Source organism: Triturus cristatus, chromosome 7 (assembly GCF_964204655.1).
Source record: "Triturus cristatus chromosome 7, aTriCri1.1, whole genome shotgun sequence".
NCBI lineage: Eukaryota > Metazoa > Chordata > Amphibia > Caudata > Salamandridae > Triturus > Triturus cristatus.
The window spans coordinates 160,135,173-160,160,872 of record NC_140590.1 but is presented as its reverse complement, the minus strand read 5'-3'; the positions used below and the strand labels follow the sequence as shown (position 1 = coordinate 160,160,872).

The following is a 25,700-nucleotide window of genomic DNA, read 5'->3' as shown; positions in this document are numbered from 1 at the left end:
ACAGTCCTCCACCCGAACCTATCCAGCCTTCACCTCCTTACGTGGAGATTGAGCGGCGGCAGTTGATGTCGTTTGACCTGCCTCCCGAAGTCTGTGATGTTATCTTGGCAGCCAGGCGTCCCTCCACTAAGACGGTATACGTCTGCAGATGAAACAAACTTGTGGCATGGTGCAATGCAAAGGCTGTGGATCTCCTTTCTGCTCCTCTTTCTAAAGTTCTCTTGTTTCTCCTTTCTTTGGCCCAGCAGGGCTCTGCTCTGGGCGCTCAAAAGTGCTACCTCTCTGCCATTTCAGCCTTCCTTAGGCTTCCCGACAGCCTTCTCTTTTAAAGTCCCCTGTTGTTAATCATTTGCTTAAGGACCTTACTCATCTTTTTCCTCCGGTTCCCTCCGTAATGCCCCAGTGGGACTTGAACTTGGTTCTTCCATATCTTATGTGCGCTCCCTTTGCGCCACTACATAACTGTCCTCTCAGGCTGCTAATGTTGAAAACGTCCTTTCTGGTGGCCATCACCTCTGCGCACAGGGTGAGTGAGCTACAAGCTCTTTCTTCCAAGCCTCCATTTCTGGCCGTTCATCCAGACAAGGTCGTCCTTAGAACTAGACCTTCCTTTTGTCCCAAGGTGGTAACTGCTTTCCACATTGGTCAAACGATCACTTTGCCCACCTTCTTTCTGCCTCCGCATCCTTCAGAAGAGGGAGAGAGGCTCCACTGTCTGGATCCAAAATGTGCGCTTTCCTTCTATTTGGATCGCACCAAACAATTCCGGGTGGACGTGGGTGCCTAGAAAGGTCGGGCCGTGCACAAAGTGACCATCTCCAGGTGGGTTGTTTTGTGCATCAAAGCTTGCTATTCTTTGACAAAGAAGAAGCCTCCAGTGGGACAGCGTGCCCATTCCACCAGGGCGATGGCAGCTACCACTGCTTTGGGATGAGGAGTCCCCCTTAATGACATCTGTCAGGCAGCTATGTGGGCATCGCTGCACACGTTTACCAAACACTACTGTGAGAAAGTGCCATCTTTCTTGCATGGTATGCCCCCTTTTTTTTCTGAATTGCTGAATGTACTTTGACTGAGTGTGCCCTGGACTCCTGCCAATCAGGTGCCCAGGGCCTATGTTCCTTCCATAAAAACCTAAGACCCAAATTGGCAAACCCTGGCCACATGTCAGCCCATGGTAAATGGTACCCTAGGTACCCAGGGCCTTGTGACCAGGGAAGGCCTCTAAGGGCTGCAGCACCCATTGTGCCACCCTTAGAGGCCCTGTACCCTTACACACACACACACACACACACACACACACACACTGCCTTTGCAGGCTGAGTGTCTGGGTACAAGACAAAACAAAGACATGGCACACATCCCTGTGTGCCATGCCCACCACCTACACTGCCCTGGCATACATCAGCCACCCCTCTAGTTGGGTGCCCTATGCCAGTGGTGTGGGCACAGGAGCATGAGCCCTGTGCCCCTACAGTACCCAGGTCCATTCCTGGGCACTGTAACTGCAGTGCTGCCATTTAAGAGTACATGGTGCTGAGAGCTCATCAAACACGAACTCCACAGCACCATAATGGGAACACTGAAGACTGAGAAGTTTGGTATCCAACTTCTCAGCACATTAAACCCGCACTGATGCCAGTGTGGTATATAATGTACCAAGCACCCCAGAGGGCATCTTAGAGTTGCCCCCTGAAACCTAACCTACAATCCACGTCTGGTCTGGGAGGCTGCCACACAGCAGACATGTTGCTGGACCCCTGGGTGGGAGAGCCCCTGCTCTCCTGGGCGTGCAACAATGCACATCCTGGGCGAGGTGCTAGATCTCCTCCCCCAGGATGGGCAGGGGGAAGCTTCAAAGGCATGCCGCCTCTGTGGGCTTCCCCAGGCCACTGGCAGCCCCCACTCTGGTGGGAAGCCTGGCCGGAAACCCCAAATAAGGACAGGGGAGGTGCCAGCCTGCCAACCCCACCCCTTAGGTGGGGGAGGCGAGGTGAAGCACATCTCCGGGCTCTTGCCATCTTGAAGATGGGAAGCCCTGCCCAATCAGGACTAGGCTACTGCCCCCCTCCCACAGGAGAGAGGCAGGATAGGGGGTGTACCCACCCCAGGACAGGGACCCATTGGTCCCTGCCCTTCACCTACCTGTAACGCCCCTAAATCTATTATTTAGGGGCACCCTGAACCTTCCTTCCCCAGATTCCAGATTCCGAAATACAAAGAAGAGCAAGAAGACCTGCCCTGCAGCTGCTAAGAAGAGGAAGACACCAACTGCTTTGGCCCCAGCCCTACCGGCCTGTATACCCTCGAACCTTCTCCTGCTCCAACCCGGCATCTCTTGTGGCCAGCAACCTCATAAACCCCGGAGGACCTGGCTACCTTTTGGCTCTAAGCACCTGGGACTCCCATGAGTAGAGGCTCTACTCAAAATCTGCTTTTAATCCCTGGCATCAGCCCGGAACCGCGAACCCTACACACTCTGCACCCGCCAAGCCTGGCCTGTGCCGGAGTGAACAAAGACCACGAGGACGACCCCACGGTGACTGACTGTGACACAAAGTCCAGCACCTGAGGAATTCCCTCCGCTCCTGACGACGCCTGCAGCCTCAGAACCAGGCGTGAACAGCAGAAGGTAAGATTTCCTGACCTCAAAAGGCACCCCTGCACCCGGCGCCCCACGTCCCCCTGTGCCTAACTCCTGGGTACCTACCTATCCTCCAACTACCCAACTTACCTCGTGAAGTGGTGGTGGCACCTGAAGAATCTTCGTCCCCGAGCTTGCAGTCTTTTTCTAAACCGGAGCTTTCCCCTTGAAATCAATTGAGCGCCCGAAGGCTCAAAAGCACCCTGCACCCAACAGCCCGAGTGGCCCTGGCAGTGCATCTTCTACTCTAACCTACTGCCCCATTTGCCCTGAGCAAGTGACCAGGAGCCCAGCTCCCACAACCGCGTGGCCTGCTAGTCAGCAGCCACCAACCAAGGCCCCCCTGCCTCCCATAGGATAACATTGGGCCTAACTCACTCTGCACCCGGCTGCCCCTGTGCCGCTGAGGGTGTAACAACTGTACCTACCTGACCCTGGGAGACCCCTGAGTCTGTGCCCAGAACCTTACCTTTGCCAGTCGAGTACTTACCTGAAAGCCGATAACTCAATTTTCTCCATAGGGTAACATTGACTGTTTTTTTCTGAAATTTCTTCTAAGTGTGGACTTTTCAGAACTTAAAATATTCACCAAAAATCAGCCGAGTAATGAAAACGAAAATACTCACCTGCTATTAGGAGAGATCCCAGTGCTGGATCTTGGTGCCCAGCACTGACCCTGAAAAGTACTCGCAACCGTACTTACCATTAGCCCAATTTTCTTTCAAATGGAAATCCTTGATTGATTTTTCTGTGAAATTTCTTCCAAGTGTCAATTTTTGCAAACTACAAATATTCTTTAAAAATCGTACCAACTCTAAAAACGTAATTGCTTACCTGTTTTAGATTGAGGTCCCAGTACTGAGCCTAGGCACCCAGTACTGGATTACAAAAGTAACAAGAACATACTATACCTGCAACTTGAATTTCCTTCCATAGGGAATCATTGACTGTTTTCTATGAAATATTTTCTAATTGTCAACTTTTAAAATAGCAAAATATTGTCTAAAGATCACAACAGTAACTAAGTCGACTTTTATCACTTGTTCCTAAGTACTGACCCAGGACTGAATCTAGGATCCAGTCCTGGAATCCCAAAAGTAATCCAAAAAGTAATCTATTGCAAATAACTTGAAACTTCCATTGAACTCAATGCATTATTTTGTTTAAAATTGTGTTGCCTATTGCAACCACTTGTAACTTTCTACAAAAGCCAATTGCATATTGCAAAAGTATTTCTATAAAGCATCTCATTCTGAGAAAGTACATTTTAATACCTATTGTTGGTTGTAAAATAAAACAAGCATATATTTTTTATATATAAACCATTGGCCTAGAGTTCAGTTCTTGAGTGTGTGAGACCATTTGCTGGCTGAGTGTGTGCAACAAATGCTTTACACTGTCCTCTGATACTGCCTTACTGCTCAACCAAGCTACCACTTTAGAGAGTTAGGTTATATCTAACTTTAATCTCTGCCAAACCTCTGGGGACTGTGGACTCTGTACACCCTGTACCTATTTGGGAACAGTATATACAGAGCTACTTTCTCACAATGACTGCCTGGACAGCCAAGTCCGGAGAGACTGCTTCTTTGGCCGTTCTGTTCTCCCCTCTGCGAACTGACTTGTAGGGATAAGGACTTCCTTTCAGGGCCCTAGTTTTGTACACTAGTAGTCAGAGTTTTGCATGGCTCTGCGCTTCTGGCGATGAAAGTAGTGTACAGAACTTACGTTCGCCCTCGAGGGCGGCGTCTATGTAGCTACCGCGACATCATCCCGGTGACCACGAAGCCAATGGCGAATGCGTAGTCGACCGACGCCCCTTTCCGATGCACAGGGGTACTGCTGATGAAAAACTTTCTGGATCCAGTCTGACGCTTGGGGGTAATTCGAAGGTAGGGAGTCTATAACTAACCTAGGTTTCTTACAGATATATCGTTACCGAAGGTAAGTAATATGTTTGACAACAACCATTGCTTTCTGTTCTTGATAGTACTGCAGATGGAAACGTCTTATTGCTATGCTTTTGTTGACTTGGGTGGTCATCTCCTTGGTCTTTGGGATGCCATCTCCATGGTGGATGTGGCTACTTTTATTATTGTGATGATTCTAAGCATTCTATTTCCCAGCTTTCCATCAGTCTGATACCTTTATGGATGAGGTTTTTTTTCTCCTGGCACATATTTCCTCCTTGGTTTCTATGAACGCTTGGGAATGTTGGTCTTCATTTCTATTGCGTGTTTTGATTGCTCTCATTTGCTTTCACTCCAGGTTTGAGCAGGAGGTATTGGGTGCTCCAGTTACTGCTCCTCCGGCAGCACCAGCAGTATCTACTCCCGCGACACCCCCAACTGTAACTCCAGTTAAAGAGGAAGTTACACCTCAGGCCGCAGCTCCTGTGGCACCTCTGGCTGAAGCTCCAACAGCACCACAGGCTGCTACTCCAGTGGCACCACAAGCAGACGATGAGGTAGCACAAAAGGAGACTGCTTCATCAGCTTCTACAACGATTGTGGGGGATGAGCCACCAAGTGAATTGGCAGCCTCTCCACCAGAGGAGCCATTGTCATTGGACCTTCCCGTGCCAGCTGCACCAGTCAATAGGCCCATCATTTCAACTAACACCTATCAACAGGTAGGTTGGGCCCTGTTTCGTTTCATTTCATTTAATTGGGACTTTATGGAAATATGGGTGAATAGGAGATGAAGCTTTTATTGAAAGGTTTGCAAATGTAAACCTCGAGTAAAGTTTATCGACCTCTCCTTAGAGTTCTTCACCAAAGATACAGAGATGTGCCCCAAGGAAATCTTTAGGGTCTTTGCACCCTGGCTCTGCACACTGTAGATATACATTCAGAACTGACCGTGAGGAAGTGACCTTGCATAATAAGGTATTCGCCATCATAGTGGAGCTGTCGCAATGAATCTGACCAGAGTGGCACGAGAAGACATGCTTTGTGGCAACTGTTAAACGTCATCAGTCTTGCAGTGTTTTTTTTCTCTACTAGTCTGGCTCATGTTACATACCCTGACTTTGCTTTTTAGGTTCAGCAGAGTCTGGAGGCGAGGGCTGCAGCAGCAGTTGTGGGCCAGATCGTGGCTCCTCCAATGCCGTTTGTTGGCCCAGGTACATTGTTTTTTAAGTTAAATCATGAATTAATTCAGTTTTCATAAAAGCAGTACTTAATGGTGTTATGAAGACTGGTGGCCTGTTGCTAATTATGCTTTCAGATTAGTAAGGGCCCTTTGACTTCATATATTATGTTGTTAATAAACCTTGGATTTCAGTGGCTGGTCTTTAAGAAGTAAATTAATTCTTACAGTGTGCACCTACATTTTATCTGCACCTCTATTAAATTAACTTTTTCTGCTGTTAAATTTAATTATTTCAGATGTGTAATTTTTATAGTTCTAATTGTAGAAATTGTTTGCATCTATGTATAACAAAGACCATTTACAAAATAAAACATAATTCACTATACCTATTTGATTAAGAATTGTTTCTTTTGACCTAAGAATTATTTTATATAAACCTTCTGTTCGACAGGGGACCTTCTGCTGGTTTTTCACAGAAAGCAGCAGTTGGCTTTTGTTCTGTGGTGATCAAGGCTTGTATACTCCTGACACAGTAATGTGTGCAGGGGCTTTAACAGCAGCACAACCTGTGGCAGAACGCTTAACTCTACCCTGTCTTACTGTAGAATTGATCCTTCTTGCACTGCTGCTACTTGTGCTGTATCTGTTCTGCATGGGAAGAAAGATTGCCCTACTGTTTGTGCTGTACCTCATTTTGTTTAACTGAAGCTGCAAGGTCCGCATTACTTTGCGGGTAAAAAGTTGGATGATGCACAGTGACACTCATTCCTGGATGGAATTCTTGCACAGTGTTATGTCACCCTTCTATCATCCCTCGCACTTCCATGGTCATATCTGTAAAAACAAAAAAGTGTGTATTTTGAGGTCAATTTTTTTCCTGGTAAAAAAACATCTATTTCATGGTGTACATGAATGCCCCAGTTAACCAACTACACCCTTAAAGTACAGTTTTATTGACTGCCTCTTTAAAAAGTTCTGTATTTTCGGAGCATACTATTTATATTTATTTCAAAGAAAATTGTGCAATATCTGCAACTGATCACAGAAACATAACTATCGAATTAACACGTTCTACATCACAGTACTGATCACGTTCCTGGTGTTGTCTTGCAGTATCATGAGACCATATTAATATTAGGATCAGTACGGAACAGCTATCCTAATATTCACCTTGCTTTACCATACAGTTGTAAGAGCTGGGTTTAGCTATGGATTACTACTTTAAACTGGAATAGGATACAATTATTTTAGGACATCCCATAGTCGATTAATGTGTTGACTTGATAAAACACCTTTTCAAGAGCTCAAATGTGTCTTATCAATTCTGGCATCCTTGTGTGGCAGTAGTTGGAATTTGTGCCTGTGATAGATTTGCTCCCAACTTACATTGATTTCAGACGTTCTATGCTGTTGGGGAATCTCACAATATCTTTTAAGCTTGGTCCTTTCATTTTGTTTTGAGGTTGCTCGGTAGGAAGAGTATCTGCTATCTGCCTACCAAGGAGGATTGGCTTTTACAGAGAGGCGACTGCAGTCTGCAAACAATAGGTTTGGACAAATACAGCTTTCCAACTTCCAGAAGTTGAATATAGCCTACAGAATGATGAAGGCGTATTTTTTTTTTTTTATTACCGATCCAAGATGGCTGGCACGTCTTGGATCGGGCAATTAGAAAAAAGAAAAATGAGAGTAAGTGCGCAAACACGGTTTTTGAGACCGCAACATGAGGGTAAAGCACATAAGGAAGCCCCCACAGAGCGCAGTGAGAATGTGGGGTGTAGTACATGAGAGAGGGAGCAACCACCAGAGTAAGACCGGGCAAGCACAGAGTGGGATAGAGTTTTTTGGGGGGATGGGGGGGGGGTGAAACGTGAGAGAGCTTGAAAACACCTGCATTTTTAACCACAAAGAAAAAAGTAATTCCTTAAAAGGACATGAGTCAGCGAGACATGAGGATATTGGAGGCAGTGCTCCCGGGAAAGCTTATACACAAGGACAAGAAAACCCATCAAATAAAAAGCAAGCAAATATGAGCGTGACAATATAGCCAGCCAGTGAGGGGCGCTGTATGTTTTTGGGAAGCCCACAATAGGTCTTTCGCAACTAGACCGTTTTGCAGTTTAATAGGCTCGACCCCAAAAAGACGACCAAGGCTGAAAGAAAATTCAGAGGGAAAATAGTTGAGGAAAAGCAAAATGTAGACTGATAAGAACATAATTTTATAGATATCTATAAAGCAAAATTTGTATATCACACAGACAATATCATTTAATTATTTTGCACACTGTATAAGACTAACATTTCAAGTGCTTTAACACTGCATACCACATTTCTGATATAACCCAAGCAGACTGCTTAAGTAGTCTTCTTGTTTTGTTGCAATCATCGAACTTAGAGGACTGTGCATTAGCACTAAGCAAATGTCAAGCACCACTTGGGATTTAAAAAAAAAAGCAGAAAATGGTTGAGTGGGAGATATACTATCTAGAAAGCAATCTCTTGCAGATGAAGACTAGAGCATTGTGGTAAAACGCAAAATAGTTTTTTTTATTAAAACATATATATATATATATATATATATATATATATTTTTAAATAAATGTATATGTAATATGATGTATGATTTTACGGCTTTTGCCGGCTTGCGCCTAACCGCAGGTGGTGAAGGTGCTGCTGCTAGCACCTTTTATGTTTAAATGTTTTTATTAGCATTGTCAAAAACAACACACAACATTCCAACAACGTCAACCGTGAAATGTAAGAGAATGTGTCATACGTACAATTATGCAATGTAGAAAGGGTATATTGCTCGCAGACCAGGTTGTTCATCCGTAGCACTGTCAAGGCAAAGAGTAGCAATGCGAAAAATTCTGTTTTTTTATATGAAACCAAAAACTGAAACAAAAACTGGACAAGCGCCACGGAGCAAGCACCGCTTGATGTTTGAATTACGCTCAGGATTTCCCAGTTACAAAGGGACTGGTGCGGCAGATGGAGCAATGACGCGGCCCCCATCACCGCCCCCCCCCCCCCCCCCCCCCCGGGCAGAAACCATGAATATTGTACTTACCGTGGAGACTGAGTAACATGGCCTATGCCCGGTGGAGTTGTTTAGGCAGCTATAGAGGATTTTGACTCTGGCTTACCCCCTCAGCCGTCACCTACCCAGCCGGACATTGGACATAGTTTTTCTTCGTCTCCCCGTTGTGTTTCCTTCCCTCCACCACCTCCTCCCCTGTGATCCTGTGGCTACCTCCCCTTTCCAGTTAACATCTATTGTTACTGTGTAATCACTGTTTTTCTCCTTACGTTTATTCTTGGCTCCTCTAACTGATGTAATTTTGTAACCTGTAACTCGCTGATCCTCATGTAAAGCTGTGGTGCCTGAGCAACTTTGGTTGATGCCCGGTGGAGCTGTCATATGCAGATATAGAGGAGTTTGGCTCTGGTTCACCCCTCGGCCGGCACCTACCCAGCCGGACATAGCTTTCCCCTCCTCACTGTTGTGTTTTCCTACCTACATTCCCTACCCCGTTTACCATTCCCCCTCTACCTCTTCACTCCCCATAAGACGTGTGCTCGCTAATACTCTCACATTATTGTGTAATCTCATGTTTCTTCTTTTCTCCTATGTCTATACTGGTCTATGTAATTTTGGAACCTGAAACTCACTGATCCTCATGTAAAGCGCTCTGATACCTCTGGGTCTAGCCAGCGCTATATAAAACTTTGCAAATAAATAATTAACTACCTTTATGCCGGCTAGCCAGTCGCCCGTGGAGGTGGTGATGAAGCCACTGTCGAGCCGAGAATCAATGCCAGAGACTTACCCACGTTGGCCCGAAAGCCAGATACCCGGCCAAATGCATCCAACTCCTCAAAGAAGGCTGGGAGGGAGAGCCTAGGTTCTGTCAAAGTCGCCAGTTAGTCATCTGCGTAGAGGCTAATGGGATGTGTTTCTCCACCCAAATGGGAACCCCCTAATCCTAGGATTATCCCTAACCCGCTGCGCCAAAGGTTCTATGTAAAGAGCGAACAATAACTGGGCAGCGGGCACCCCTGTCTGGTCCCTCTTTGAATAGCGATGGGTGCGGAGAAGATGCCATTGACCCTTATGCAGGCCGTAGGTTTGGTGTAGCAGCAGTCTACCCATTCTTGGAACCTCTTACCTAAGTCAAATTTCGCCAGTGTGTGTTCCAGGAATCCCCAGTCCACCCGATCAAGCACTTTTTTATCGTCAATCGCCAGCAAGAGAGCATCCATTTGCGTTTGATGGGCCTTATCAGTAAGATGGAGTATTCTTTTCGTGATATCACTGCATTGCCGAGTCTGGATAAACCCTGCTTGAGCGGGTTCTATCAAGTTTGGAATGTAAGGGCTCAACCTCGCCACAAGGATACCCGTAAAGATCTTAAAATCTACATTTAGGAGAGAAATCGGGTGGTATGAGCCTCATTGTTGCTTGTCTTTCCCTGGTCTGGGCAAGACCACTATCACAGCCGCGAGCATGGTGTCTGGAATCTGAGTGGGGCCCCTGAAGGTGTTGAAGAGCCTAGTTAAAATTGGTGCTAGGGTGGAGCAGAATTTCTTGTAGAAGAGGGAGGGGAACCCGTCTGGGCCCGGTGATTTAAGCAGTTTCAGGTGGGAGATCGCTGTGATAACCTCCTCTATGCGAATGGGAGCGTCTAAAGATGCTGCCTGGGTTGGGGATGGGGCGGAGACAGTGACTGACTGTAGGTAGGCTGCGGTGTTGGCCTTGGGCTGGGTATCTGCTGCGTAAAGCTTCTGATAAAAGTTGCGGAACGCTTGGGCTATCTCTATATCCCCTCTAACTTCTCCCCCCACCTTCCCTCTGTAGCGAGGAAACCTGAGTATGTTGTATCTGGGCCTGCAGCCGGTTCGCTAGGAGTCGGCCTGTGTGATCCCCTCCGACATTGTAAGAATGCTTTAGGGTGTCCGCTGCATATCTGCCCTATCCAAATCGAGAGCGGCAAGCTGCGCCCTAACCGCCTTCAATTGCCGCCAAACTCTCGGGGCCCCGGTCCTGCTATGCACCTGTTCGAGCTCCTGTACCTCTGCTGACAAAGCGGATCTCTCTCAATGCTTCCCACAGTGTCGTAACAGCCGTGCCCGGGGTGTCATTTATTGTGAGATAATCCTTAATACAACAAAGAATTTGCTGTTCCACCTCCTTATTGTGAAGCATATGTTCCTTAAGCCTCCAGCTTCCATACCTGTGGGTGTTTGGAGTCAATGAAACGTGTACCATCAATGCATCGTGACCTGACAAAGCCATGGGTTCAATGCGTATCTCCCTAACCACAGCATTATCCTCCCTCGTACCCAGGAAATGGTCTAGGTGGGCATAAGACTTATGAGCATGGGAGTAAAATGTGTATTGCTTCGAAGTGGGGTGGGCTGCCCTCCATATAGCCATCAGGCCCACCTCCTTCAGCCATTCCTTCCCATCTCCCCGAGCGCTCCCCTCCCTGAAAATAGGATGCGTGCGATCTATCCATATTGGAGTCCATAACTATATAGAGGTGTCCCCCCCCCCCCCCACCACCAGTATCATGCGCTGCTGCGGCGCCAAAACATCTGCCAGTGCAGCTTGGATGAACTTCTCCTGGCCTGAATTAGGGGCGTAAATGGAACCGACCACTAGAAGTTGGCTTCCAAATTGGAGAGTATAAGCTAATAACCTCCCCTTGAGTTCTGCTACTTTCTCCTTCACCTCCCCCCTGTAGCGTCTAGAGATGAGGATAGCCACCCCGGCTTTATTCTCCCCCAGTGAGGAGAAACATTGGAGGGGAAAGGCCCGAGATCGCATGCGGTGGGTATCTTTAGGGAGGAGGTGTCTCTTGTAAGAGACACACATCCGCCTCCGCATTCTCCAGATAAGACAGGACTGCGCACCTTTTCACCGGGTTCTTAAGCCCCTTTACATTAAGCGTGAGGATTTTCACAGTTGTCATTGCAAAGGGAGAGGGAAACAATACCTTCTAAGCAGAACCCAAACTATAGGCAGAGCACCCAGCCTAGTGGGTCGGTGTTGAATAGCGGGGCATCACCAGAAGTAATACGGTAACTCTGTAATGATGTCGTCGGGACAGCTCATCAGATCGTGCACCTGTGGATCATGGATATCCGACTTTACTCCCCCCCCCCCCCCCCTCCCTCCCCTACCCCAACCCCTCGCCCAACAGTATAAACCACACTAAATGTCCAGAAGCCGCATCACTCAGCCGCGTCCTCTTGGTCCAACAGTTTGTGGAGCGCATCTGTGGCAGACGGTGCGCCCCCCGTCCCCCTGTAGCTCACTTATCTGACCCCGGAGCAGTTTAGACACCAGCCCCAAGTCCAAATTCTGCCGCCGGGGAGGCCAGCACAGCTTAACGCTCCTGCGCCATAGTTTCTGGATTTGGCTTTGAGGGGGTCCCAGAGCGCCTCCGGCCGCCCACTCTTTGCCACCTCTCCCGCTGTTTTTTTCTGTCTTGGCTCGGACCCTCCTCCGACTGAGGCTGTTCTATGTCCAGGATCTGACACGCCTCCTTCAAGGAGCGGATTTGGCGTAGTTTGCCATCCCATTTGAAAATGATGCGGAAGGGATGCCCCCACGAGTAAGAGACACCCTGGTTGCGAAGGTGTGTCGTAACCGGCCGAAGGTCCCTCTGCTTTTGAAGAGTGGAGACTGCCAGGTCCTGATAGGGTGACCGTGTGCCCCTTGAAGACCAGAGGTTGTACGTCTCGTGCTCTGCGCAGGATGAGCTCCTTGAGCTGGAGATCCGGCAGGAAGGCCAAGATGTCAGGAGGAGGCGCCTGGGCCCAACTCTGGGAGCCCTGTCAATTTTGATAGCGAAGTATGTAGACTCTTGCAGCACATGGCGAAACAGATCTTGGAGGTACCCAGTGATGTCCTTGTCTTCGTCACTGGAGGGGACCCCCCTCACCCGTATGTTGTCTCGACAGGACCGGTTTTCCAAGTCCTCTGCATGAGCCTGGAGGTTAATTTGTTGGGCCTGCAAGCGAATCACTTCTTGCTGCAATTGTTCAACTTCCTCGTTACGAGATTGTTCATGATCCTCCATGGTCGCCACCCTTTCGTCCACCAGTTAGAAGTCCCTGCACACTTCCTTCATCGCGTCAGTAAACTCTTTTTTGAAGACATGGAGCTAGTCTCTCAGGGCTGAAGAGCAGGGACAAAAGGCCCTTGTGACTGGCTCGTCTGCACTCTCTGCCTCTTGTCCCCCGGAATGAGCTGGGGAGGTGCAGCCCCTTCCACCGGTCGCACCCGACATTTTAGAGAACAGGTAATTCACAGTCCTATCATCCTTCCCCTTTTCCTTCCCCTTTTCCTTCCCCTTCCCCTTTTCCTTCTCCTTCTTTTCCCGCGTGGTGGACATTACGAGGTCTCAGCTGGGGGGCCAGAAAGCCGTCGAAATGCAGGGATCTCCCCTTAGACAGGGCGCAAGGGGCTTGTATCCCGTGTCCTCCACTCGCTACGGGGGGTGGGTCGGCAGCAGATCTTCAATCAGACTCCCAACGTCTGTACCGTCTTTTTGTTGGGAGCTCTGCGGGGTACACCAGGACGTAGGCCTCAGGGCCACCGCTGTCCACCTCCAAGAGCAGACGAGGCGATGCTTGTCTTGTTAGCCGGCCGCCGGGGTACCCCAGTTAGGAGTGCGCCTTGTCAGGGGAGTTGGCTCTCAAGACACCCACCACAGGGATCCTCCAGCCTCAATTGTGCCTGCCATGTGGTGGGCCTCATGACCTGGTGAGCGTCCTTCGGGTTAGGGCCTCGACATGGGGCAGCCCGAGCCGGGCTGGTCCTAGGCAGGGTGGTGGCTCCTCCGAGGTGCTCAGCAGTTATTCTCTCCCCCCCCCCCCCCCCACCCCCACCCCCACCGCAGGTGCTGTGATGTGACGTCGAGGGACCCCCAGCCACCGAGATGCCAACGCCGGGCGTCCCCTGCTCAGCAATGCATCCGGGCACAGGCAGCTTCCTGGTTTGCCACAATCCGGCCTACACCTGCTCCTTCCGATGGGCCTCTCGTCTCCTGCTCCTGCGTGCCGCCAGAGTCTACATATGGGCCCTCCAGGAACGTTCCCAGGAGTCCCAAATCAAACGAGCAGGGCCACTCAGCATAGTCCGGCGGCGTGGACGCCAGGCCCCCGGCACTCGAAGAGGTCGGCAATTTGCGGAAGCGCTCAAGAGTGGGTGCAGGCTCTCACTGGTGTAGGAGGTGCGCGGGGCCACCAGGCCGCTCACCTCCAGCTCCGCCTTTGTAGTCACCGCCCGCTTTAGCAGCAGCTTCACCGTCCGGAGCTCTACCAGACAGCACCGGGCAGGCTGCTCCCGGGATCATCGGCACTCCTGTTGGTCTCGCCGCCCCCCCCCGCCTATGAATCAGTGAGTGGATATGTACGTACTGGTATTGGTGTGTCAATGTTTTCAAGAATGGTAGTCTGAAATTTAGAGCGGGTGTATGAACGGTTATATTGGGGTGTAAGTAGGTGCATCAGAGATTCTGCGGATGATGTAATCAGTGATGTCATTTGAGAAGGCATCAGTGATGTCTTCAGTGTAACGTTCCTGTAACACGTGTTTTTTTAGCAGTAAATATCAAAGGTTTTTCAAACGCTCATTTCTAACTATAACGTCCCTGAAACCTGTGGTTTTTTCAGTGAATTTCTTAGGTTTCTTAAATGCTTTGAGGCAGAGCTTGCCCCCTGTTCAAGAAGTCTCAGGAACAGCAAAGACTTCAAGTTCATCTGCTACCAGCACTGGGAACTACGTGTGTTGTGCTGCAACAGAAGCAACCCGCCGCTGCCAACGATGCCACGGCTGGTTCCTTGTCCTGAAGGCACCTGCGCACTTGGCACCGCAACCCTGGTCTCACTGCCATCGAGCCGCTGCTTTAACGGCGTCCTGTGGGCACTGCACTTCCCACCACCTAGCTTCATTGCGCCCCCTCGCCCTGGTATCCCCGACGCCGCCGCTTCACTCCGACATCGACGCCGCTGCTTGCACTGCGGTTCAAGGGCACCGATCATAGGTTACACGATGCACCGCCCTCATCCCGCACCGTAGCTTGGCCTACCGACGCCGTTGACTTCAGTTTGTCAGCCAACAACAGCGCTTCAGCAACGACGACGCTGGTGCTTGCACCGTGACTTACCAGCGCGTATCACTTAGCACCGCAGCCCTGATCTCACCGACGCCGCTAGACGATCGTCACCGAGCCACGCCAGCACTGTGTCCTGAGGTCACCGCACCGCTACACTGCGCACCACAGCCCAACGCCTGCCGGAGCTCCTGACTTCATTCGTGAGGAGTTCGATCTGCAGTGTGTGTGACTTCAAGGGCCTGACGACTCCTGCACCCACCTCCGTAACAGACGCTGGCCCTTCTGAGCACATTGAGGTCACTGACGCCCTGCATTTCTAAAGGTACTGTTTTGTGGGTCTTACCGACACTGTAGCTGGCCCACGACGCTGCGGTCCGCCAGAACTGTTTGGATTTGTTGCCCACACGCTGTGATAGCCCCGGACAGAGCTATTGACTTCAAGAAACTGAATTTTAAGTTTATTTATGCTTATTGATAATCCTGAGAACTGAATGGTAAATGTATATTGTTTTTGGTCTCGTTTTGCACAGATCAAATATTGGATATTCTAAAACTGGTGTGGTGTTCTTACTGTATTGGTGTTGGTTATCTGCAAATGCTTCATGCACTGCTTCTTAGATAACTCTGACTTCTCGTGCCAAGCTACCAAGGGGTGAGCAGGGGTTATTTCAGTAGTGTATTCCCCTTACACTGAGTAGGAAGAAGAGTTCCTACTTGGATAGGGTAACAACCTGCCAACTAGAGACCCCCATTTCTCACATTATTCCTTTTAGTTATTTTTTAATTTTTGCCACAATATATATCCACATGTGTTTTGTTTTTACCCCAGACATACTCAAACCTTGCATGCTCCTGACCTGCCTTGTTTTTTACCAATTTATTTTTGAAGATTTGTGGAAAAACCTGTCATCAACAGCCTCTATTAACTGTTAGTATTAACTGCAGACCCTGCACTGCCTCACCCCCACTCCCTCTAACCTCCCAAATAAAAAAAGTTTAGATTTCTTTTGTGGTGAAATCTGATGCATTTTATTTACTTCCAACAGCAAGAATGTAGCATCACCTCTGAACAAAGTTTTAAATTCCATCCTTTCAACGTTACTGCCATAGACGTGGTATAATTTGTGTTGATTTTGTTTTCTTTCAGAGGCTCACAGGGGCACTTGCATGGAATGTTCACACTTCAAGCTTTGCTGTCTGATCCATGGAAAATGACTATTTCAGACCCTCTTATCTATCCACTCCTTGCCTTTGAATAATGAGCCAGTTTCTTGCAAGGTTTGGAGGAAATCCAAACTGAAGGTTCGTGACACATCCAATGATGTCAAGAGGGTACTTGGGATGTGTCCCATAGTAAACGTGGGCCAGTTCCTTTGAAGACTTCGATTTTGTACCAAGCTTTTTGCTCGCCTGTCCTGTTTCTTTCATATGGGAAGCATGCATCAGATCTGAGGTGAAGATCATGGCACTTGCAAAAATTGGCATCCTGCATGGGTATGAGTTAAGGCTCGAAAAGTATCTTCTACACAGTGAAGCAGTAAAACGTACGTCACCAATCCCAGCTGGCTCACGATTGAACAAATTTTCGGTCAAAATTGAAGAACAAGACATTGAAGAGTTTCCTGCATGCAGAATAGTTTGCTTTCGAGGTTGCAAATTGAAAAACGTGGCAGAACCAGAAACTGCGACAGCCTCAGTGACCAGATCAACATAGCCTCTCAGTTTGTGTTCCTTCCAGAGTCAGCATGATCCTCTGACTTTTTCACCTGGCTGAATTTGATGGCACTGGAAAGGAAGCAATGCGAGACCTACTTAGTTCTTTGAGATCTGATTCACACAGTACATAGGATGGTTCCATAACTATATCGTCCTTTGGTGGACAGATGGCATGGAAGCTATCTCAACAAAGGTTTTTGCCTGCTGGTATGATTCCCTCAGTGTTGTTAAGCTGTGTAAGAGCAATAGGATGTTAGTGCATGGAATTCAAGTGTATGTTTTGTGCAGAGCTTGCAGTTAAAACATCCTTAGAAGTTGGAGCTCATTAGTAAGTGACAGCCCAGTATTACAGGTAAGTAACATTTAAGAGCCACCATTTATTGTTTAAGCTCCGGGTGAAAGCTAGGTAATGATGGTCTCATTATGTTATTCTTAAACATAATGGGAAGTCTACATGTGATGTCACAAGCTGTTTGTGCTTGCGATGTTTCTGTAGACATTAGTATGGTTGCAAGCTAGAGAATTCTTTTAAAGCTTTTTATGTTCTCAACCAACTAAATTCCCCCATTGGAGTGATGCAAGGGTTTTCACCTTGGCTATATTTCTTTTTAACTGCAAGGCTAAGGGTGCTCATTGGTCTGTTTAAAAAAAAAAAGAAAAAATCCAAACAAAAAAAAATGACTTGAAGCGAGGCTGCATTAATTCAGAAATGACTGAAGTTTTGTACGAGAGTAATGCTTTACACAAGGTCCGTATAGTGATGATTTAGACAAGTTAATAGTCAAAGGAAGATAGTGATGCTCTGGTAAGAAATGGCGCTTCATAAGTATTTAGTAAACAACATGGCTTGTACCTATGTCTATATGCGGATACCTTTACAGAAGATTCCAAATTGATTGAAGTTCAAAAAAAAAAAAAATGTCCACAATTAATTTGTAAGATGGGAATTGCATTGTTTCTTGGAGTACAACAGTATTAATTTCTATTATGCAATATGGGGCTGTTTATCCATTACTCTCCATTTCTTTCTGTTTGACTTATTGGCGTGATTATAGGATTTAGAGCGGACAAGCTTCCCTTATAGCATTGTTGGGTTGTTCCCCATAAAGCCTTCGCGAATTTTGGTGTGCTTGTAGGATTTTACATTTAGTATATTTTATAAGGTCCTACTTCATTGCGATCTTGTCTGGTTTTGTGTGAAAGCTTTATGGCGCTCACTCGTACAGGCAGGAAAGAAGATTGTCTGCAATCATGGCTCACAGTATTTTACATTTGAATATAGCTGTAGTTTCCTCTTTTATAAAAAAAAAAACCGAATTTATTTTTTACTAACAATGGAACTGTGGCTGGAAAGAGGAATCAGAAAATGTATAATTAAACCAATGGGGAACAAAAAAAGCAATGTATTGGTTTTGTACATTAATGCAGTAAGTCACTAAGCTTTTGACTTTAATTGCAGAAATGTGTGTCATATGATGGTTGCATGCGCCATTCAACCGTTCAAGTTTCAACCTTTCGTGAGTGTTATTGGTAGATAATCATGACCGCTTTTATCTTAATCCGTTGAAAAGTTGAGGTTGAAATGCTGCATGGCAGTTAGTATTGTGATAGTTATTTTTTATTATTTTTATTAATGCTCATGGTAGTCACCTATATTCCAAAGCTGTGCTGAGTGGCTTTGTGACTGGCATTTGCACACCAAGCATGCCTTCATCAGGGAATATTTGCTGTTCCAGGATACTTTCTCTTAGATCTTAATGACTGATGTATTTGTGACTCGCTTTTTATAGTTCTCCCTGGTCCTTCCATCCTCAGTTGAATGTGTTTTTGGAAGGTTACAAGGAACATAAATTGCTTGAAATGAGCACAAAACATCCTGGACCTCATTTGTTTTGCCTCAGCAGTTAGAAGTATCTATGGTGGGTCTTTCTGACATTTTACCTCTTCTTTCATCTGAACAGACAACCATCACCTATGCCATTTCAGAAGATTGGCAGTCTTGGTCATCTTCATTAATTTTACCTTATACAGACTAATTTACCAAAAATGCAGTTTATCATCTGCGATTATTTGTTTCTGGTTATACCCATGTTCGAGGCATATGAGCTGCAGATTGTACACTTAGCATAGGTCGCCATCTGGTGTTGGGCCCGGATGTTTGCAGTTTGTTTTTCTTCTTGGACCGTCTTTGGAAGTCACGAGTTTGGTGACTCCTCCTTCGGTCCGTACTGCGCATGGGCTTCGGCTCCATCCTCAGATTGTTTTTTTCCGCCATCGGGCTCGGATGTGATACTTCGTACTCCGGCTTCGAACTTCTACGGTTCCAGCCTCGACGGAAAATCCTCGATTCTTCGAGTTCCTTCATCTTCATCTCTCGAAGCGGCACTTTTTCCATCCCGTACATCGACACCGGCCTTCGGGCCCTCCGCGACTCCGGTCCCGGCCGATGGAAAGGACTCCGTTTAAAAAGTGCCCAAAATGTGGGTCTAAATTTCCCCACACCGACCTCCATCAGGTGTGTAACCTTTGCCTCTCTCCGGAACACGAGGCTCGAGACTGCCCCGCCTGCAAGTCTTTTCGATCGAAGAAAACGATCCGAGATCGAAGGGCTCGACGCACCATGGCGCACTCATCCTCGACAGCTCCACCGGACATCTTCGGAGACGACGCCGAAGCTTCGGGGCAGACACACACCGAACTGGGAGAAGACATCGTCAGCGCTTCCGAGGCCGACGACTCCGACCTGGAGGACGTAACACCAGGACAGCGGGCCGTGAGTACAATGCCCCCTCCCAGCCCCGCACCGAAAACCAAAGAGACTCCGGTTACTCCCTCGCCTGCCGGCCTGGGCAAAACCAAAACCAAAGCCTCGATCACCCCACCTTCGGGCCCGGTGTCGAAGCACTCAAAGTCTCACGGCAGCTCGGGATCGAGCCAGCCGACGCCCGGTGCCGATAAACACCACTCGGCACCGAAGCCTGCAAAATCCAGCTCGACTCCGAAACCACCGGTGCCGAAGCCTGGACACTCGGCGCCGACCAAACACAAACAGAAATCGGTCGGCACCGACGCTCCGGCGCCGAAACAGCATTCGACGCCGAAACACACGGAGACCTCCAAAAAGCAGGGCGTACACAGAACATCGAAACCTCCGGTTCCGAAATCGCCGGTGCCGACAGACGACTCGGCGCCATTGGCTCTGTTTACACCAGACCCTTTACAAAAGACTTTGTCCAGAGATCCAAAGACTGGCCTTTTGACTGTGATTACTAAGAAGCGTCGCCTTGAGGCTCCGGCTCCTCCTCCTCCACCCAAAAAGAGGGACTCAGCTACTTCTCCCCTTAGAGTACCCTCCCCACTGCCACCCCCCCTCCCACCACCACCCCCTCCACCTTTACCTCACTACGATCCGGCCCCATCCCCAGACCCGGATGACGGGGACCCGGACAATGACCCAGGGGACGCCCCAATGGATCCCACTCCACCAGGGACCCCAGATCCATGGGAGGATTATAATAACCCTGATGTACCCAATGTACCTCAAGACGACCTATACCCATCAAGGCCGTCTCCTCCAGAGGACTCTTTAGGGTTTCACCATTTAGTGCAGAGAGCAGCACACTACCATGGGGTGGACATGCACACGGAACCAGTGGAAGAAGACTTCCTACTGGATACATTTGATTTACAAGATCGTTCCACTGCTATTTTACCCATGCTTAAGGGTGTCACCAAGCACGCTACAGAGGTATTCAAAGACCCTGTCAGAGCCAGAGTACTAAACCCTAGAATAGAGAAGAAGTACAAGGCGGCACCCACAGACCCTGCATACATCAAGGGCCCTGCTCCTCTAGATTCCCTAGTTGTCTCCACAGCTAGAAAGCGGGCTAACTCCCAATCCTCAGGAGATGCCCCACCACCAGACAAGGAATCTAAACTTCTGGACGCGTCTGGTAAACGCACCGCCTACCAGGCTGCAAACATGTGGCGCATTGCAAATACACAAGCACTGCTTGCGCGATATGATAGAGCACACTATGATGAATTAGAGGCTCTTATGCAGCACCTTCCAGAGAAATACAAACGCCAAGCTCATGACCTGATACAGGAGGGCAAACTAATCACAAACACCTCCATTAAGTGTGCCCTCGATGCAGCAGACACTGCTTCTAGAGCCATAAACACCAGTGTCCTGCTTCGCCGCCATGCCTGGCTCAGGATATCAGGGTTCAAGCCTGAGGTCCAGACATCAATACTTAATCACACCTTTGACCAGCAAACACTCTTTGGCCCAAAGGTAGACGAAGCGCTCGAAAAAATGAAGAAAGATACAGACACAGCGAAGTCTATGGGAGCGCTCCAGACCCAAGCCTCTAAGCGTTCCTTTCGACGCTCGTCCTTTCGTGGCACAGGTAGAGGCTCCTCCACCGATAATGCCTCTACCTCCTACAAATCCCCTCCTCAAAATACCTTTTCAAAGGGCAACCAAAGAGGTGGTTACAGAGGCAACAACAATAAGGGCAGGGGCAAAACCAACAATACCCGTTCTGCCACCCCACCCGCACAATGACTCCCCTTCGCTCCCCCCAGACCATTCCACTCCGGTCGGGGGCAGACTACAAGATTTTATCCACGTATGGGAGTCCATAACATCGGACAAATGGGTGACCCAAATCATTCGGTCAGGGTACTGCCTCGAGCTAACATCTACCCCACCCAATATCCCACCAAGGCACCGTCCAATGTCCCAAGAGCATTCCACACTGCTCAAACAAGAGGTACTCTCGCTCCTCCAGAAACATGCCATAGAGCAGGTACCCGACAATCAACGAAATCTAGGGGTCTACTCCCTATATTTCTTAATCCCAAAGAAAGACGAGACCCTCAGACCCATTCTGGATCTCCGGCCTCTAAATGCCTACATACATTCAGACCACTTTCACATGGTCACCTTACAACAAGTCCTCCCACTCCTCTGCCAGGGAGACTTTCTCACAACACTGGATCTGAAAGACGCGTACTTTCACATTCCAATACACCCCTCTCACAGAAAATACCTCAGGTTCGTGGTGGACGGGCAACATTACCAATTCAAGGTTCTCCCCTTCGGGGTCACCACTGCACCACGGGTGTTTACCAAATGCCTAGCAGTAGTAGCAGCACACCTCAGACGTCAACATGTTCACGTCTTCCCTTACTTAGACGACTGGCTCATAAAAGCCGCGTCCTACCACCAATGCGTGCAACATACAAACAGCACCATCCAACTGCTTCATCAGCTAGGCTTCACGGTGAACTACCAAAAGTCCCACCTCATACCATCTCACACAAAGCAATATCTCGGGGCCACCATAGACACCTCAAAAGGTATTGCCTATCCAAACTCAGCCAGAATCACAAGCATTCTAGCCTTACGCAAAATATTCCTTCCTCAACACTCTCTACCAGCAAGAGTGTTTATGAAGCTCATAGGGATGATGGCGTCTTGCATCTTCATAGTGCCCCATGCAAGACTCCACATGCGTCCACTTCAGGAGTGCCTAGCACAACAGTGGAACCAGGCCCAGGGTCAGCTGACGGATCTGGTGTTGGTGGACGGCCGCACACATCACTCTCTGCAGTGGTGGAACACCACAAACCTTTCCAAGGGACGGCCGTTCCTGGACCCGGTTCCCCAAGTGACTCTAACAGCGGACGCATCGCTCTCCGGCTGGGGAGCGCACCTCTTACACCTCACAATGCAAGGTCTATGGACGCCACAGCAAAAAACGCTCCACATCAACCATCTGGAGCTTTTGGCGATCTTTCTAGCCCTAAAATCTTTCCAAAAGCAGATTTCAGGCAAAGCAGTCCTCATTCGCACAGACAACATGACTGCGATGTATTATATACAGAAACAGGGGGGGACACACTCTCCCCAGCTCTCCCGCTTAGCCCAGAGCATATGGAGATGGGCAATTCCCCAAAACATTTTTCTCCTGGCACAACATGTTCCAGGCGTACAAAACACCATAGCAGATCTGCTCAGCAGACAGACTCAACAACTACACGAATGGGAACTGCATCCACAAGTTCTTCACCCATTCTTCCGACAGTGGGGGCATCCTCAAATAGACCTCTTCGCCACCCACGAAAACAAAAAATGCCCAAGCTTCGCCGCCAGATACCCACACCCATTGTCCAAGGGCAATGCGATATGGATGAACTGGTCAGGCAGATTTGCATACGCCTTTCCACCTCTCCCACTAATTCCATTAGTGGTCAGGAAACTACAACAGCACTCCCTCACACTCATTCTGGTAGCTCCGACGTGGGCCAGACAGCCGTGGTACACCACGCTACTACAACTATCAGTGGTACCACATCAAAAACTGCACCTTTCCCCATGCCTCCTAACCCAGAACCATGGAGAAATCAGGCACCCGGACCCAGCTCAGCTCAACCTGGCGATCTGGCTCCTGAAATCTTAGAATTCGGGTACCTTAACCTTCCCCCTGATTGCATGAACATCATCATGGAAGCCAGACGTCCTACCACTAGAGCATGCTATGCCGCAAAGTGGAAAAGATTTGTAATGTACTGCCGTAACAATACAATCAACCCTCTAGATGCATCCATACAACACATCATATGCTATCTGCTCCATCTTCACAGGTGTAACCTGGCGTATTCATCCATACGCCTACACCTAGCAGCGATCGCTGCCTATCTACAAAACAGACAGCATTTGTCACTCTTCAGAGTGCCCGCTATTAAAGCCTTCATGGAAGGCCTCAAACGAGTAATTCCTCCCAGGGCACCACCCTCCCCTGTATGGAATCTAAATTTGGTCCTTACACGACTAATGGGTCCGCCCTTCGAACCAATGCACAAATGTGAGCTACAATTTCTCACCTGGAAAACAGCTTTCCTTGTAGCTATCACTTCCCTTAGAAGGGTTGGTGAAATACAAGCGTTCACCATACAGGAACCTTACATACAAATGCATCACAGCAAGGTCATACTTCGAACTAATCCGAAGTTCCTGCCCAAAGTCATTACCCCCTTCCACCTCAATCAATCAGTGGAATTACCTGTCTTCTTTTCGCAACCCCAATCTGTTGCGGAAAGGGCCTTACACACACTAGATGTGAAAAGAGCGTTGCTATATTACATACAAAGAACGCAACCCTTCAGGAAGACCAAACAGTTGTTCGTTTCCTTTTCTCCACCACATAAAGGCAACCCCATCTCAAAATCAGGGATAGCTAGGTGGATTGTAAAATGCATACAAATTTGCTATCAGAAGGCAAAGAGAACATTATCTGTTCCCCCTAAAGCCCACTCTACAAGAAAGTTAGGGGCTTCTATGGCTTTTCTAGGGAATATACCCTTAGATGACATATGCAAGGCAGCCACATGGTCTACACCGCACACATTCACAAAACACTACTGTGTAGATGTGCATTCCCAGCAGCAAGCTAGGGTGGGCCAGGCTGTACTAAAAACACTCTTTCAAACAGCTGCAACGGATACCGGTGGTCGCCGCTAAGGTTGGGTACTGCTATATAATCTATGCTAAGTGTACAATCTGCAGCTCATATGCCTCGAACGGAATATGCTACTTACCAGTATGCATCTGTTCTTGGCATGTAGAGCTGCAGAGTTGTACACGCCCACCCGCCTCCCCGGCTACCTGTATCCGTTCCAGTCCATCTTATTTAGATACAACACACATGGGTTTCTCACTGTTATTACTACGCTCCATCATTTCCCTGTTGGCGAAAAACAATCTGAGGATGGAGCCGAAGCCCATGCGCAGTACGGACCGAAGGAGGAGTCACCAAACTCGTGACTTCCAAAGACGGTCCAAGAAGAAAAACAAACTGCAAACATCCGGGCCCAACACCAGATGGCGACCTATGCTAAGTGTACAACTCTGCAGCTCTACATGCCAAGAACAGATGCATACTGGTAAGTAGCATATTCCTTACTTCCATTTCCCTCAAAATATTTTGATGGGAACTACTGGTGTCATCCCAACTGGATTACTACAACTGTATTCTCACCGCCCTCCTTAAGTAACAGCTAGACCAACTACAAGAGTTGCCTTGCGTGTAGCTCTCGCATAGCTACGGTATCTTGATGCCAATAAAGGTTGCTACAGATCGAAGGAGCTCCCAGCTACCCGCAACGGAAGCCCTAAAATACAGCTGAAATAAAAATAGGCGGCACTCAGGTTAACAGTCTTTCGGTCTCGAGTGCCTTAGGTAGAGACAGGTAAGAGTCACGGCGCAGCTGATAAGACTGCTCAGATCCATATTCAACATGAGATTGGTCCATTGGAATAAACCTGCACAGCTTGATATCCTTCTGAGAAGCATGTGCTTACCAGGTAGCCCAAGCAGTGGGGTTGGGGGGAGCAGAGGATCCCTTCCCAAAATATAAGAGGCATGGGTCTGTGCCTGCTGTAATGAGAAGCAGCTGCATGTTGACCGAGCAAGGCAAATCTTGCAGTGTGACTGAGGACTGTGACATAAGGAAACAAACTGGTGAGTAGCTGACAAGCAACCCCTGTGGATGAAACAAGTTAGAGCATTTTCATATTGAGGAGCTAAATAAGCTTTAGTGACTACAATAATTATTAGTAGTTGAAGCATATAGGGAGGCCATGAAGTGGTTCCTGGGGGGGAAATACAGGACCCCACAAGCTTTAAGACAAAACCTCTAATACACTCCCGAAATTGAGCAAATCTCGAAGTGAAGGGGACTGGTTGTGCCACACTGTCTCGGAGGAAGGCGGTGGACTCTGCAGTTGCCAGTAGACTGTAATTTGACACTGGGACAAGACAGGTTGCAGGGTCTGGTTACAAGGGCAGGGAACTGCTAATGCTGATCTGGCAACAAGTGAATGGAATGCATTGAGCACACCCACTTCCGGTTAGGCATTATTGAAATCCAGGTGTCCTTTTTAGGTCGAGCATTCGAGACCTATTGTAACTTATCTTGTGGGGTTAAAGCCATCCCCTTCCTGGCCATTTGTTTGTTTGTGTCCTTTAAAAATCCTCTCGTACCAGTGGTCAATCCTTCTCTTTGCCCCGCCTGGTTGTCCTTCTGTTCCTCCCACACAGCAGGGACTA

The 25,700-nt window shown here is 48.3% G+C and overlaps 1 protein-coding gene across 1 annotated transcript in view; it reads left to right on the top strand.

Annotated features, from left to right (window-relative positions):
* RBM42 (RNA binding motif protein 42) overlaps positions 1-25,700 on the top strand; it is a 266,205-nt gene that overhangs the window by 64,654 nt on the left and 175,851 nt on the right. The window contains exons 2-3 of the mRNA XM_085615908.1: positions 4,913-5,276; positions 5,687-5,768. Of these exons, the coding sequence (XP_085472034.1) occupies positions 4,913-5,276; positions 5,687-5,768 (446 nt within the window). The remainder of the gene's footprint in view (positions 1-4,912; positions 5,277-5,686; positions 5,769-25,700) is intronic.